Raw genomic sequence first — 18,182 nt, forward strand, 5'->3', positions numbered from 1 at the left:
ACAGTGTGATATGTTTGACGACGGTGTGATATGTTTGACGATGGTGTGATATGTTTGACAACGGTGTGATATGTTTGACGACGGTGTGATATGCTTGATACGGTGTAATATATTTGACGACGGTGTGATATGTTTGATGATGGTGTGATATGCTTGATATGGTGTGATATGTTTGACGACGGTGTGATATGTTTGACGATGGTGTGATATGTTTGATACGGTGTGATATTTTTGACGATGGTGTGATATGTTTGATGACTGTGTGATATGCTTGTTACGGTATGATATGCCTGATATGATGTGATATATTTGACGACGCTGTGATATATTTGACGACAGTGTGATATGTTTGACGACGGTGTGATTTCTTTGATGATGGTGTGATATGTTTGATGACGGTGTGATATGCTTGATACGGTGTGATGTGCTTGATATGGTGTGATATCTTTGACGACAGTGTGATATGTTTGATGATGGTGTGATATGTTTGATGATGGTGTGATATGTTTGACGACGGTGTGATATGTTTGATGACTGTGTGATATGTTTGAAGACCGTGTGATATGTTTGACGACGGAGTGATATATTTGACGACGGTGTGATATACTTGATACGGTGTGATATGCTTGATATGGTGTGATATATTTGACAACGGTGTGATATATTTGACGACGGTGTGATATGTTTGACGACGGTGTGTTAGCTTTGACGATGGTGTGATATGTTTGACGACGGTGTGATATGCTTGATACCGTGTGATGTGTTTGACGATGGTGTGTTATGTTTGACGATGGTGTGATATGTTTGATGACGGTGTGATATGTTTGATGGCGGTGTGATATGTTTGACGATGGTGTGATATGTTTGATACGGTGTGATATGTTTGACGACGGTGTGATATGTTTGACGATGGTGTGATAGGCTTGATACGGTGTGATATGCTTGATGACGGTGTGATATGTTTGACGACGGCGGGATATGTTTGATGACGGTGTGATATGCTTGATACGGTGTGATATGCTTGATACGGTGTGATATGTTTGATGACCGTGTGATATGTTTGACGACGGTGTGATATGCTTGATACGGTGTGATGTGTTTGACGAAGGTGTGATATGTTTGATGACAGTGTGATATGTTTGACGACGGTGTGATATGTTTGACGATGGTGTGATATGTTTGACAACGGTGTGATATGTTTGACGACGGTGTGATATGCTTGATACGGTGTAATATATTTGACGACGGTGTGATATGTTTGATGATGGTGTGATATGCTTGATATGGTGTGATATGTTTGACGACGGTGTGATATGTTTGACGATGGTGTGATATGTTTGATACGGTGTGATATATTTGACGATGGTGTGATATGTTTGATGACTGTGTGATATGCTTGTTACGGTATGATATGCCTGATATGATGTGATATATTTGACGACGCTGTGATATATTTGACGACAGTGTGATATGTTTGACGACGGTGTGATTTCTTTGATGATGGTGTGATATGTTTGATGACGGTGTGATGTGCTTGATACGGTGTGATGTGCTTGATATGGTGTGATATCTTTGACGACAGTGTGATATGTTTGATGATGGTGTGATATGTTTGATGATGGTGTGATATGTTTGACGACGGTGTGATATGTTTGATGACAGTGTGATATGTTTGATGACAGTGTGATATGTTTGATGACGGTGTGATATGTTTGATACGATGTGATATGCTTGATACGGTGTTGTATGTTTGATGACGGTGTGATATGCTTGATGACGGTGTGATATGTTTGATGACGGTGTGATACGTTTGTCGACAGTGTGATTTGTATGATGACGGTGTGATATGCTTGATGATGGTATGATATGTTTGACGACGGTGTGATATACTTGATACGGTGTGATATGCTTGATACGGTGTGATATGTTTGACGACGGTGTGATATGTCTGATGACGGTGTGATATGTTTGATGACGGTGTGATATGCTTGATACGGTGTGATATGTTTGATGACGGTGTGTTATGTTTGACGACAGTGTGACATGTTTGACGACGGTGTGACATGTTTGATGACGGTGTTATATGCTCGATACGGTGTGATATGCTTAATGATGGTGTGATATGTTTGATGACAGTTTGATATGCTTGATACGGTGTGATATGTTTGATGGCAGTGTGATATGCTTGATACGGTGTGATATGTTTAACGACGGTGTGATATGCTTGACGACGGTGTGATATGTTTGATGACTGTGTGATATGTTTGAAGACCGTGTGATATGTTTGACGACGGAGTGATATATTTGATACGGTGTGATATGTTTGACGACGGTGTGATATGTTTGATGACGGTGTGATATGCTTGATATGGTGTGATATATTTGACAACGGTGTGATATATTTGACGACGGTGTGATATGTTTGACGACGGTGTGTTAGCTTTGACGATGGTGTGATATGTTTGACGACGGTGTGATATGTTTGATGGCGGTGTGATATGTTTGACGATGGTGTGATATGTTTGATACGGTGTGATATGTTTGACGATGGTGTGATATGTTTGATGACGGTGTGATATGTTTGATGGCGGTGTGATATGTTTGACGATGGTGTGATATGTTTGATACGGTGTGATATGTTTGACGACGGTGTGATATGTTTGATGACGGTGTGATATGTTTGACGATGGTGTGATATGTTTGACGGCGGTGTGATATGTATGACGACGGTGTGATATGTTTGACGATGGTGTGATATGTTTGATGACGGTGTGATATGTTTGACGACGGTGTGATATGTTTCAAGACCGTGTGATATGTTTGACGACGGTGTGATATGTTTGACGATGGTGTGATATGCTTGATACGGTGTGATATGCTTGATACGGTGTGATATATTTGACAACGGTGTGATATGTTTGACGACGGTGTGATATGTTTGATGACGGTGTGATATACTTGATACGGTGTGATATGCTTGATACGGTGTGATATGTTTGACGACGGTGTGATATGTCTGATGACGGTGTGATATGTTTGATGACGGTGTGATATGCTTGATACGGTGTGATGTGTTTGATGACGGTGTGTTATGTTTGACGACAGTGTGACATGTTTGACGACGGTGTGACATGTTTGATGACGGTGTTATATTCTCGATACGGTGTGATATGCTTAATGATGGTGTGATATGTTTGATGATGGTGTGATATGCTTGATACGGTGTGATATGTTTGATGGCGGTGTGATATGCTTGATACGGTGTGATATGTTTAACGACGGTGTGATATGCTTGACGACGGTGTGATATGTTTGATGACTGTGTGATATGTTTGAAGACCGTGTGATATGTTTGACGACGGAGTGATATATTTGACGACGGTGTGATATACTTGATACGGTGTGATATGCTTGATATGGTGTGATATATTTGACAACGGTGTGATATATTTGACGACGGTGTGATATGTTTGACGACGGTGTGTTAGCTTTGACGATGGTGTGATATGTTTGACGACGGTGTGATATGCTTGATACCGTGTGATGTGTTTGACGATGGTGTGTTATGTTTGACGATGGTGTGATATGTTTGATGACGGTGTGATATGTTTGATGGCGGTGTGATATGTTTGACGATGGTGTGATATGTTTGATACGGTGTGATATGTTTGACGACGGTGTGATATGTTTGATAACGGTGTGATATGTTTGACGATGGTGTGATAGGCTTGATACGGTGTGATATGCTTGATGACGGTGTGATATGTTTGACGACGGCGGGATATGTTTGATGACGGTGTGATATGCTTGATACGGTGTGATATGCTTGATACGGTGTGATATGTTTGACGACGGTGTGATATGTTTGATGACCGTGTGATATGTTTGACGACGGTGTGATATGCTTGATACGGTGTGATATGTTTGACGACGGTGTGATATGCTTGATACGGTGTAATATATTTGACGACGGTGTGATATGTTTGATGATGGTGTGATATGCTTGATATGGTGTGATATGTTTGACGACGGTGTGATATGTTTGACGATGGTGTGATATGTTTGATACGGTGTGATATTTTTGACGATGGTGTGATATGTTTGATGACTGTGTGATATGCTTGTTACGGTATGATATGCCTGATACGATGTGATATATTTGACGACGCTGTGATATATTTGACGACAGTGTGATATGTTTGACGACGGTGTGATATGCTTGATACGGTGTGATGTGCTTGATATGGTGTGATATCTTTGACGACAGTGTGATATGTTTGATGATGGTGTGATATGTTTGATGATGGTGTGATATGTTTGATGACGGTGTGATATGCTTGATACGGTGTGATGTGCTTGATATGGTGTGATATCTTTGACGACAGTGTGATATGTTTGATGATGGTGTGATATGTTTGATGATGGTGTGATATGTTTGACGACGGTGTGATATGTTTGATGACAGTGTGATATGTTTGATGACAGTGTGATATGTTTGATGACGGTGTGATATATTTGATACGATGTGATATGCTTGATACGGTGTTGTATGTTTGATGACGGTGTGATATGCTTGATGACGGTGTGATATGTTTGATGACGGTGTGATACGTTTGTCGACAGTGTGATTTGTATGACGACGGTGTGATATGTTTGAAGATGGTGTGATATGTTTGACGACGGTGTGACATGTTTGACGACGGTGTGTTATGTATGATGACGGTGTGATATGTTTGACGATGGTGTGTTATGTAAGACGACGGTGTGATAAGGTTGATGATGGTGTGTTATGTTTGACGACGGTGTGATATGTTTGATGACGGTGTGATATGTTTGACGACAGTGTGATATGTTTGATGACGGTGTGATATGTTTGACGACAGTGTGATATGTTTGATGACGGTGTGATATGTTTGACGACAGTGTGATATGTTTGACGACGGTGTGTTATGTAAGACGACGGTGTGACAAGTTTGATGATGGTGTGTTATGTTTGACGATGGTGTGTTATGTATGATGACGGTGTGATATGCTTCATACGGTGTGATATGTTTGAGAAGAGACTGGGTACCCAAGTAGGTAGCAGTTAGTGCAAGGCCATTACTGCTCGCGGAGTCGGAGTTCACGGTCAATTCTGCCACTGTTCTCTAAGAAGTCCCTGCATGCCCTCACCGTGGAGTACGTGGGTTTCTCGTCCTGTGGTTAGGTTAGAGTTAGTCAGGGCTGTTGAAAGTTGCTAGGTGGGGCAGCACGAAAAGGTGGATCGCTAAATAATTAAATATGTTGGAGGCGTGATGTGTGTGAAGCGAACTGGTGTGTGAACGTGTCGTGATGTCACCCTTTCTCAGCACAGCCCTCTCACCCCAACACATCTGCCACACTGGCCTCTGTCTACACATCAGATTTCCCTCAGCAAATCTGGAACTGCCTCCCCTCCCCTGTTCACATCTGGATATTCACCCTCTCTCTACTGTTCACATCTGGATATTCACCCCCCCCTCCTCTGTTCACATCTGGATATTCATCCTCTCTCTTTCTCCTCTGTTCACATCTGGATATTCACTCCTTCTCTCTTTGTCTCATCTGGATATTCCCTCCTCTCTTCGCCACATCTGGATATTCACCCTCTCTCCTGTTCACATCTGGATATTCATCCTCTCTCTCTCCTCTGTTCACATCTGGATATTCACTCCCTCCCTCTCTCTCTCTCTCTCTCCTCTGTTCACATCTGGATATTCACTCCCTCCCTCTCTCTCTCTCTCCTGTTCACATCTGGATATTCACTCCCTCTCTCTTCGCCACATCTGGATATTCACCCTCTCTCTACTGTTCACATCTGGATATTCACCCCCCCTCCTCTGTTCACATCTGGATATTCATCCTCTCTCTTTCTCCTCTGTTCACATCTGGATATTCACTCCTTCTCTCTTTGTCTCATCTGGATATTCCCTCCTCTCTTCGCCACATCTGGATATTCACCCTCTCTCCTGTTCACATCTGGATATTCATCCTCTCTCTCTCTCCTCTGTTCACATCTGGATATTCACTCCCTCCCTCTCTCTCTCTCTCTCCTCTGTTCACATCTGGATATTCACTCCCTCCCTCTCTCTCTCTCTCCTTTTTTTTTACAAAATTCTTTATTACAAATGTCGGTGCTATACAATATTTACAAACCCAGTGACTAACATATTTACTACACTACAAACAGACAATACATCTTAAACCAATATATTGCCATCCTCATCAATGATGGCATTTACACCCCGCGGAGCCCAACGGTCCCGGAACACCTCTACGGTCGCCGTGGACTGTGCGTATTCCTTTTCAATGTTCACCCGGGCACGAACATACCCCCTGAACATAGCCAGGCAGTCCGCCCGGGGAGAACCTCCTGCCACCCTTTTCCAGGAGCCACGGATGGCAATTTTCGCCAGCCCCAGGAGCAAGTTGACAAGGACATCCTCATCCCTCTGTGCCCCCCTCCTTACTGGATGACCATATATAAATAGGGTGGGACTGAAATGCAACCAGAAGGCGAGAAGCAGCCCACGCAAAAACGCGAAAAGGGGCTGCAGCCTCACACACTCCACGTACATGTGGTACACGGTCTCCTCCAGCCCGCAGAGAGAGGTCTCCTCCCTCTCTCTCTCTCTCCTGTTCACATCTGGATATTCACTCCCTCTCTCTTCGCCACATCTGGATATTCACCCTCTCTCTACTGTTCACATCTGGATATTCACCCCCCCTCCTCTGTTCACATCTGGATATTCATCCTCTCTCTTTCTCCTCTGTTCACATCTGGATATTCACTCCTTCTCTCTTTGTCTCATCTGGATATTCCCTCCTCTCTTCGCCACATCTGGATATTCACCCTCTCTCCTGTTCACATCTGGATATTCATCCTCTCTCTCTCCTCTGTTCACATCTGGATATTCACTCCCTCCCTCTCTCTCTCTCTCTCCTCTGTTCACATCTGGATATTCACTCCCTCCCTCTCTCCTGTTCACATCTGGATATTCACTCCCTCTCTCTTCGCCACATCTGGATATTCACTCTCTCTCTTTCCTCTGTTCACATTTTGATGCATCCTGGTAGAATGGTTTCTATGGTGCATTGATAAAAATTGGTGAGGGTCAAAGGGAACATGCCAAACTTCTTTAGCCTCGTGAGGAAGTAGAGGTGTTGATGAGTTTTCTTGGACATGGCTTGTAGGTGGGTTGGACAGGTACACGGGTGAATGGGAGTTGGGATGGATGAGCGGTGGAGGAAATGGGTGGATTGGGGTGGGGGGAGCGGGAAGGGCCAGTTATGTGGGACTGGAACGCTTCCTTTGTATTGTGAACTCTCCGTCTGTTTTCAGCATAAGACAGGAACCTGGCTGGATATCTACCAAGAAGGAGTCAGCCAAGAGATTTTCACGGAATATCTGTCGGACGCCTTTGTGGGGATGTCGTTTCCTGCAGTGTGCCAGTGAGTGACCCACCCCACCCCCCAGAACCCTGCAATAATGGCAGCACTTGTCCAAGGCTGCTGGGGCAGGACAGAAGCTCACTATTGACTGAAACCTCCGGTCCAAGAGGGGCCCGAGGGGCGAATACAAAGGGTAGGGAGGTAGGGGACTGGGAAACCAGGTTAAAGGTAGGTTATCAGAGGAACTGTGGAGGTAGTTAAGACGTTATTTCATTACATTTCGTTGAATAGGGAGAAAGATCCAGTGAGGAAAATTGGACAAGATAATTATTGTCAGGCATAGCAAGGTACAGGGAGAAGCATAGTTTTGCGTGCCCTCATATAGATCGTCCCATTACACCAGCACTCTGAGCTAGAACAATAACAGAATGCAGAATCTGTTATACTGTCACAGTGCCCGTGACGTGGGTTCAGCTCCCAACGCAGTCTGTGAGTGTTACATGTACACAGAGCAAGAACGAGAATGGGACAATAGGGTTAAGTGTTTCTGCTCAGTCACGTCAGTAAAGGCAACTTGCATCGTGGGAGCAGTGAACCAGGCCTGACGAGACAAGAACACGAGCACTCAAAGGCCCATGTGAAACAGAGAGTGCTTCCCGTGCACAATGGATACACTGTGCGATCACTCGGCTGCATCCTACTTGCCACACTCCCGCATTCGGTTCAGTAAGGAATTTGTACGTTCTCTCCGTGGCCGCTTGGGTTTCTCCAGGTGCTCCAGTTTCCTCCCACATTCCAAAGCCCTGCTCCCTCATCCCAATCCACTCGCCTCCTCCACCCCTCCTTAATCCTACCTCTCCCATCCACCCTTGCCCCTGTCCAATCAGCAAGATGCCACAGCCAAGATAACTCACCTGCTCCCTCAGGGGCTAAAGCACTCACCGCTCTCTGTTTTTTAAAAATAAAATTGTCTTATCAACTCCTTTAAACTTTCTCCCCTAACCTGAAATCTGTACTCCGTGTCCGGGGCCTCCGTTGGTGGGGTTCAACCAGGGTGTTGCGTTCGAGCTGTCGAAATGATACGCAAGCCGGGCAGAACGATATGGGGCAGGCTCCCCCTCTCCACACAGCTGACGAACCCAAGGTAAAGGCAGAGACGGACACCGTTTGGCACCAGCAGCATCACAGGAATTGCCAGTCAGCGTTGAACTCAATGGGCCTTAGGGACTCCAGCGATGGATTTTTCTCTCGGGGTTTATTCCCGAAGCCTTCCCCAAGGCAGCGGAGGTTTGAGATCAGAGTTTTCCTTCTCCTGGATGAGCTGCCAACCACGGCTGACGAGCCCCATCTGCCCGAAGCGACTGGTTTTAAAGCGTCAGTAACTCGCCTCCTACCCCTCTCCTGTCAGTAGACCATTCTGCTGGGCTTAGTAGCTGGGCCATGCATGAAGGCCAGGAGCTGGATTTGGTTGTCAGAGGCTATTTGAGACAACACCACTGGGAGTATTTATTAGGTAGAGGGAACTTTTCCCCATGACCACCCCCGGCTATAACAGCCTTAAGGAACCCATTAGTGTGTGACGTTTCCAACCAGGAGATGGATTCTGACTATCTACCTCTCAGAACTTTATTCAGTAGTATTTGAGTCATCTTGTGGATATAACATTCTTGTTTGTTTAAATAATCCACTACGGGTTATATGTGGAAAATATATGTCACCACACTACCACGTGATACGTGTGAGCCTTGCTTAAAGTAAACTCAAAGTTAGACCCGCATTTCCGTCTCCTGTGTCTTCCTTTGGATTAGTTGAAAGTTTTGAAGTTACTAACTAGGGTTAGTCAGTTGTGGGCATACCATGCTGGTGCCAAAAGCACGGTAACACGTGCGGGCTGCCCCAGCTCATCCTCGGACTGTGTTGGTCATTGACACAAGCGACGTGTTTCCACGTTTAGACGTACATGTGACAAATAAATCTAATCTTTAAATCTTCTGATTGTGGGAGTGTGCGATATACCTGTCAGCCAGCTGAGGGCAGTGCTGGCCAGCTTTAGGAGCCCTGTATCAGCACAGTTTTCATGACAGTCCTTGTCCATGGAAAGATGGCACGTGTACCCAGTGGGCACCTGGGTGACGAAGGTGTGGAGGACCAGAGACAAAGTGCCGGGAAATGGGATGAGCAGGGCTGGGAATTGTGGGTCAGTATCAGCAGGATGGGCCAAAGGCCCCTTATTGCACTGAGCGCCTCTGTGATGTGTCAACTTGATGGTGAATCATAGAAATCAACAGCACAGAAATGAGACCATTCAGCCCATCTGGTCCATGTTAACCCTGATTGTTATCTACATTTAATCCCATTTGCATGCAGTCTAGACCTTCCCAAACCAAGTGCCTGTTATAACGAGTTCAGGACAGTTAATGTCTGAGTTAGCTGCAAACTGATCAGCGGGTAAAAGGGACGCCCCAGAGTGTGATGGAGGGAATATTGAGCTGTACAATGTGGGAGCTCTGTAATCCCTGATACTGGACTGTAATCTCCGACACTGAACAGTAATCCCAGCACTGGACTGTAATCCCAACACCAGACTGAATTCCCAACACCGGACTGTAATACTGACACCGAACTGTAATCCCAACATCGGACTGTAGACCCAACATCGGACTGTAGACCCAACACCAGACTGTAATCCCAACACCAGACTGTAATCCCAACATCAGACCGCAATCCCAACACAGGACTGTAATCCAACACCAGAATGAATTCCCCACATTGGATTGTAATCCGAACATTGGACTGTAATCCCAACACCAGATTTTAATCCCAACATTGGATTGCAATCCCTGGCCCCGGACTGTAATCCCTGACACCCGACTGCAACACCAACACCTGGCTGTAGTCCCCAAAACCTGGACTGCAATCCCCAACACTGGACTGTAACATGGAACAGCGGATTGTAACCCACACTGCACTGTAATCCCCAGCACCAGACTTTAACCCCCAACACTATAGAGGCATTCCAGGACACTTGGGCTCTGCGGGGGGTGAGCGCCATCATTGACAGAGATAGAAAGAATTTAGTTTAATGCCGTTTGTCTAGTAGTTGTGTAGTAATTGTGATAGAGACTGGTTTGTGTATATTGCAGCACTGAATTTGTAATAAAGATATTTTATATAAAAAACAAAAAAAAAACAGCGGACCAGAACCCCTAACACTGGACTGTAACCTTCAAAACCCAACTGTAAACCCCGACACCGGACTGTAATCTCCGACACCCGACTGTAATTCCCGACACCCGACTGTAATCCCCGACACCAGACTGTAATCCCCGACACTTGACTGTAATTCCCAACACCTGACTGTAATCCCCAACACCTGACTGTAATCCCCGACACTGGACTGTAATCCCCGACACTGGACTGTAATCTACGACACCCGACTGTAATCTCCGACACCCGATTTAATCTCCGACGCCCGACAGTAATCCCTGACACCCGACTGTAATGCCCGACACCCAACTGTAATCCCCAACACCGGACTGTAACCCCCGACACCCAACTGTAATCCCCGACACCCAACTGTAATCCCCGACACCTGACTGTAATCCCTGACATCTGACTGTATTCCCTGTCACCCGACTGTAATCCCCGACACCGGACTGTAATCCCTGACACCTGACTGTAATCTCCGACACTGGACTGTAATCCCAGACACCTGACTGTAATCCCGGACACTGGATGGTAATCCCCGACACTGGACTGTAATCTACGACACCCGACTGTAATCTCCGACACCCGATTTAATCCCCGACACCGGACTGTAATCCCCGACACCGGACTGTAATCCCCGACACCCGACTGTAATCTCTGACACCCCACTGTAATCCCCGACACTGGACTGTAATCCGTGACACCAGACTGTAATCCCCGACACCTGACTGTAATCCCCGACACCGGACTGTAATCCGTAACACCCGACTGTAATCCCTGACACCCAGCTGTAATCTCCGACACCGGACTGTAATCCCTGACACCTGACTGTAATTCCCGACACCCGACTGTAATCCCCGACACCCGACTGTAATCTCCGACACCGGACTGTAATCTCTGACACCGGACTGTAATCCCCGACACTTGACTGTAATTCCCGACACCCGACTATAATCTCCGACACCGGACTGTAATCCCTGACACCCGACTGTAATTTCTGACACCGGACTGTAATCCTCAACACCTGACTTAATCTCCGACACCGGACTGTAATCCCTGACACCCGACTGTAATCTCTGACACCCCACTGTAATCTCTGACACCGGACTGTAATCCCCGACACCTGACTGTAATCCCCATCACTGGACTGTAATCCCCGACACTGGACTGTAATCTACGACACCCGACTGTAATCTCCGACACCCGATTTAATCTCCGACACCCGACAGTAATCCCCGACATCCGACTGTAATCCCCGACACCCAACTGTAATCCCCGACACCGGACTGTAATCCTTGACACCCGACTGTAATCCCCGACACCCGACTGTAATCCCTGACACCAGACTATAATCCCCGACACTAGACTGTAATCCCCGACACTGGACTGTAATCCCTGACACCCGACTGTAACCCTGACACCAGACTGTAATCCCCGACACCGAACTGTAATCCCCGACACCTGACTGTAATCCCCGACACCGGACTGTAATCCCTGACACCCGACTGTAATCCCTGACACCTGACTGTAATCCCCAACACTGGACTGTAATCCCCGACACCCGACTGTAATCCCTGACACCAGACTGTAATCCCCGACACTGGACTGTAATCCCCAACACTGGACTGTAATCCCCGACACCCGACTGTAATCCCTGACACCAGACTGTAATCCCTGACACTGGACTGTAATCCCCAACACTGGACTGTAATCCCCGACACTGGACCGTAACCCCCGACACCTGACTGTAATCTCCGACACTGGACTGTAATCCCTGACAGCGGACTGTAATCCCCGACACCCCACTGTAATCCCCAACACCATTGTATAGGGGCATGGAGGGATAGGATATCCTTGTCAACTTGCTCCTGGGGCTCCTCCTGCCCCCTTTGTAGCGAGAATGCAGAGGAAGTTAGTGGACTTCTTCTGGGGTAACAGGAAACACTGGGTCTCTGCAGCGGTCTTGAGTCTCCCAGTGGGAGAGGGCGGGCAGTTACTGGTGTGTGTCCGTACGCGACTGGCGCCTCTCCGGCTCAGCACTCTGCAGAGATCCCTGTGCGCCGAGCACCCTCCCAGGTGGCACGTGTTGGCGACTTTCTTCCTCTGGAGGGACTGCTGTTTTCATGAAGATATGCAGTTGCCTCCGGCGGGCGTCAGCCATGCTGTTTTGCGGAGTCTGCCCGGCCTCTATCAGGACCTACTGAGAGTCTGGATCGTGGTTGCCTCGGGCTGGGAATCCCCTCCTCTGGCAGAAGGTGGAGTCCTGGCCGACCCTTGCTCTGCCTCAACGGATGTCAGTGCGGCTCAGGTGTGTGGAAGGACTCAGGCTGAGTTACTGGTCGGGCCCAGGCCCTGCAATCTGATCCGAGAGCCGAGTCCACACAACTTGAGCCGTCTCTCTGCGACACCCACAACCCTGTTCAGGGATGCAAGTAGGAGGTATTTGTACGGGCTGCTGCTCCACACCCTCCACCTCCGAGCCCTTGTCCACCGACCCGACGCGCCATGGCGGGCTGTCTTTCCACCTGGAGGTGAGGGCGGTCCCCAATGGAAGTCCCTTTGCTCCACGGGGGTTAATTGCCATCATTGACAGAGATGGAAACACTTTGGTTTAATGTGTATTGTCTATTTGTAGTGAAGTAATTGTGTTAGTCACTGTTTTGTATATCTAGCACTGAATTTGTAATAAAGATATTTTGCATATAAAAAAAATCGAACTAGGCCTCACCCTGACTCCGGACTGTGTCTCACCCCTCGGTTCCTTCGCTCCACAGGATTTGCTACCTGAAACTGAAGCTGCTGCTCATTGCCATTCAGTACCAGACAGACCCAGGAACGGTCAGGTAACACACCCCTCAGAGCAGTCACCCGCGTGGCCAGCACCCAGCTTCCATCCCTGGGGTGGTGGGGGGGGGGGAGCCCTGTGACCCGTCACCTGATCTTTGACCTGGCTGCCTGACCCCAGAGCTTCTAACAGGCCCCTTTGCCCATCTGGTCATATGACTCTGGCAAGTTTCTCTGGTCATGTGATGACTGGCCTGGCTGGTCAGCTGACCACCACTCGTCACTATGATGCAGGCAACCTGGTGTACAGGAACGACGGCAGTGGGACCCAGCCACTCTGACGCACCGTGAACAGCCTCAGATCTGTGTACAGGGACTGCGTACACGTTTCAGGGTGGGAGGCGTCTGTGCAAGCCTGTCTATTGTGGCCACATCCGGTCAGCCAGGGCTAAGAGCTGCATCTGGACATGGAGAACTCCCTCGGACAATCCGGTGGGGGTGGCGGGGGGATGGAGTGTTATTCAGGGTGAATACCGGTGTGGCAGCTGTAAGAGTGAGTGAGTGAGTGAGTGTGTGTGAGAGTGAGTGTGTGTGTGTATGTGTGAGTGTGAGGGTGTTTATGTGTGTGAGTGTGTGTGAGTGTGTGTGTGTGTGTATGAGACTGTGCGTGTGACAGAGTGTGTGTGTGAGAGTGTGCCAGTGTGTGAGGGTGTGTGTGGAAAAGAGTGTGTATTCGTGTGTGAGAGTGTGTATCAGGGTATGTGTTTGAGAGCGTGTGTGTCAGGGTTGTGGGAGTGTCAGTGTGCCAATGTGTCTGGTGCACTGTGATCCACGCCTGATCCCAGTATCCCCTCTCTCCCTGCAGTATTGTGATAAACCCAAATGCCAGCATCCTGATCGAGGAACAAACCCTTGGCTTCTTCATCGCCAAGAAGCAAAGCCACGTACAGAGGTGAGATGTACAACAGCCCCTTGAGTGAACACACACAGGGGGTATGTTCGTGCCCGGGTGAACATTGAAAAGGAATACGCACAGTCCACGGCGACCGTAGAGGTGTTCCGGGACCGTTGGGCTCCGCGGGGTGTAAATGCCATCATTGATGAGGATGGCAATATATTGGTTTAAGATGTATTGTCTGTTTGTAGTGTAGTCAATATGTTAGTCACTGGGTTTGTAAATATTGTATAGCACCGACATTTGTAATAAAGAATTTTGTAAAAAAAAAAGGATGCGCAGGGGAAAAGATTATCGTGGTTCTGTGAAGTCTGAGAAAATGCCCTCCCACAGTGAGACCCTCCCTCAGTACCACCCCTCCCACAGTGAGACACTCCCTCAGTACCACCCCTCCCACAGTGTGACCCTCCCTCGGTACCACCCCTCCCACAGTGTGACCCTCCCTCGGTACCACCCCTCCCACAGTGTGACTCTCCCTCGGTACCACCCCTCCCACAGTGAGATACTCCCTCAGTACCACCCCTCCCACAGTGTGACTCTCCCTCAGTACCACCCCTCCCACAGTGAGACACTCCCTCAGTACCACCCCTCCCACAGTGTGACTCTCCCTCAGTACCACCCCTCCCACAGTGTGACCCTCCCTCAGTATCACCCCTCCCGCAGTGTGACCCTCCCTCAGTACCACCCCTCCCTCAGTGTGACTCTCCCTCGGTACCACCCCTCCCACAGTGTGACCCTCCCTCGGTACCACCCCTCCCACAGTGTGACTCTCCCTCGGTACCACCCCTCCCACAGTGAGATACTCCCTCGGTACCACCCCTCCCACAGTGTGACTCTCCCTCAGTACCACCCCTCCCACAGTGTGACCCTCCCTCAGTACCTCCCCTCCCACAGTGTGACGCTCCCTCAGTACCACCCCCCCCCACAGTGTGACTCTCCCTCAGTACCATCTCCCCACAGTGTGACCCTCCCTCAGTACCGCCCCTCCCACAGTGTGACCCTCCCTCAGTACCCCTCCTCCCACAGTGTGACCCTCCCTCAGTACCACCCCTCCCTCAGTGTGACCCTCCCTCAGTATCACCCCTCCCACAGTGTGACTGTCCCTCAGTACCACCCCTCCCGCAGTCTGACATTCCCTCAGAACCACCCCTCCCACAGTGTGACCCTCCCTCGGTACCACCCCTCCCACAGTGTGACTCTCCCTCAGTACCCCTCCTCCCACAGTGTGACCCTCCCTCAGTACCACCCCTCCCACAGTGTGACTCTCCCTCAGTACCACCCCTCCCACAGTGTGACTCTCCCTCAGTACCACCCCTCCCACAGTGAGACACTCCCTCAGTACCATCCCTCCCACAGTGTGACTCTCCCTCAGTACCACCACTCCCACAGTGTGACTCTCCCTCAGTACCACCCCTCCCACAGTGTGACTCTCCCTCAGTACCACCCCTCCCACAGTGTGACCCTCCCTCAGTACCACCCCTCCCACAGTGTGACTCTCCCTCAGTACCCCTCCTCCCACAGTGTGACCCTCCCTCAGTGTGACCGTCCCTCAGTACCACCCCTCCCACAGTGTGACCCTCCCTCAGTACCACCCCTCCCGCAGTGTGACACTCCCTCAGTACCCCCCCTCCCACAGTGTGACCCTCCCTCAGTATCACCCCTCCCACAGTGTGACTCTCCCTCAGTACCACCCTCCCTCAGTGCGACCCTCCCTCAGTACCACCCCTCCCACAGTGTGACTCTCCCTCAGTACCACCTCCCACAGTGCTGACCCTCCTTCAGTACCACCCCTCCCTCAGTGTGACCCACCCTCAGTACCACCCCTCCCACAGTGCTGACCCTCCCTCAGTACCACCCCTCCCTCAGTGTGACCCTCCCTCAGTACCACCCCTCCCACAGTGTGACCCTCCCTCAGTACCACCCCTCCCACAGTGTGACCCTCCCTCGGTACCACCCCTCCCACAGTGTGACTCTCCCTCAGTACCACCCCTCCCACAGTGAGATACTCCCTCAGTACCACCCCTCCCACAGTGTGACCCTCCCTCAGTACCTTCCCTCCCACAGTGTGACCCTCCCTTGGTACCACCCCTCCCACAGTGTGACCCTCCCTCAGTACCACCCCTCCCACAGTGTGACCCTCCCTCGGTACCACCCCTCCCACAGTGTGACCCTCCCTCGGTACCTCCCCTCCTACAGTGTGACCCTCCCTCGGTACCGCCCCTTCCACAGTGTGACCCTCCCTCGGTACCACCCCTCCCACAGTGTGACCCTCCCTCAGTACCACCCCCCCCCACAGTGTGACTCTCCCTCAGTACCATCTCCCCACAGTGTGACCCTCCCTCAGTACCGCCCCTCCCACAGTGTGACCCTCCCTCAGTACCACCCCCCCACAGTGACCCTCCCTCAGTACCCCTCCTCCCACAGTGTGACCCTCCCTCAGTACCACCCCTCCCTCAGTGTGACCCTCCCTCAGTACCACCCCTCCCACAGTGTGACTGTCCCTCAGTACCACCCTTCCCGCAGTCTGACCTTCCCTCAGGACCACCCCTCCCACAGTGTGACCCTCCCTCAGTACCACCCCTCCCACAGTGAGACACTCCCTCAGTACCACCCCTCCCACAGTGTGACTCTCCCTCAGTACCACCCCTCCCACAGTGAGATACTCCCTCAGTACCACCCCTCCCACAGTGTGACCCTCCCTCAGTACCTCCCCTCCCACAGTGTGACCCTCCCTCGGTACCACCCCTCCCACAGTGTGACTCTCCCTCAGTACCACCCCTCCCACAGTGAGACACTCCCTCAGTACCACCCCTCCCACAGTGTGACCCTCCCTCTGTACCACCCCTCCCACAGTGTTTCCCTCCCTCAGTACCTCCCCTCCCACAGTGTGACCCTCCCTCGGTACCACCCCTCCCACAGTGTGACCCTCCCTCAGTACCTCCCCTCCCACAGTGTGACCCTCCCTCGGTACCGCCCCTCCCACAGTGTGACTCTCCCTCGGTACCACGCCTCCCACAGTGTGACCCTCCCTCGGTACCACCCCTCCCACAGTGTGACCCTCCCTCAGTACCACCCCCCCCACAGTGTGACTCTCCCTCAGTACCATCTCCCCACAGTGTGACCCTCCCTCAGTACCGCCCCTCCCACAGTGTGACTCTCCCTCGGTACCACGCCTCCCACAGTGTGACCCTCCCTCGGTACTACCCCTCCCACAGTGTGACCCTCCCTCAGTACCACCCCCCCCACAGTGTGACTCTCCCTCAGTACCATCTCCCCACAGTGTGACCCTCCCTCAGTACCACCCCCCCCACAGTGACTCTCCCTCAGTACCACCCCTCCCTCAGTGTGACCCTCCCTCAGTACCACCCCTCCCACAGTGTGACTGTCCCTCAGTACCACCCCTCCCGCAGTCTGACCTTCCCTCAGGACCACCCCTCCCACAGTGTGACCCTCCCTCAGTACCACCCCTCCCACAGTGTGACCCTCCCTCGGTACCACCCCTCCCACAGTGTGACTCTCCCTCAGTACCCCTCCTCCCACAGTGTGACCCTCCCTCAGTACCACCCCTCCCTCAGTGTGACCGTCCCTCAGTAGCACCCCTCCCACAGTGTGACTGTCCCTCAGTACCACCCCTCCCGCAGTCTGACCTTCCCTCAGGACCACCCCTCCCACAGTGTGACCCTCCCTCAGTACCACCCCTCCCGCAGTGTGACTCTCCCTCAGTACCCCTCCTCCCACAGTGTGACCCTCCCTCAGTACCACCCCTCCCACAGTGTGACTCTCCCTCAGTACCACCTCCCACAGTGCTGACCCTCCCTCAGTACCA

General features: G+C 50.4%; 1 protein-coding gene across 1 annotated transcript in view; it reads left to right on the plus strand.

Annotated features, from left to right (window-relative positions):
- Positions 1-18,182, plus strand: part of LOC134351231 (calcium-activated potassium channel subunit alpha-1-like) — a 111,956-nt gene that overhangs the window by 54,249 nt on the left and 39,525 nt on the right. The window contains exons 15-17 of the mRNA XM_063057336.1: positions 7,361-7,470; positions 13,392-13,460; positions 14,267-14,353. Coding sequence (XP_062913406.1) covers positions 7,361-7,470; positions 13,392-13,460; positions 14,267-14,353 — 266 coding nt within the window. The remainder of the gene's footprint in view (positions 1-7,360; positions 7,471-13,391; positions 13,461-14,266; positions 14,354-18,182) is intronic.

This window comes from Mobula hypostoma, chromosome 8 (assembly GCF_963921235.1).
Source record: "Mobula hypostoma chromosome 8, sMobHyp1.1, whole genome shotgun sequence".
In the NCBI taxonomy this organism is placed as follows: Eukaryota; Metazoa; Chordata; class Chondrichthyes; order Myliobatiformes; family Myliobatidae; genus Mobula; species Mobula hypostoma.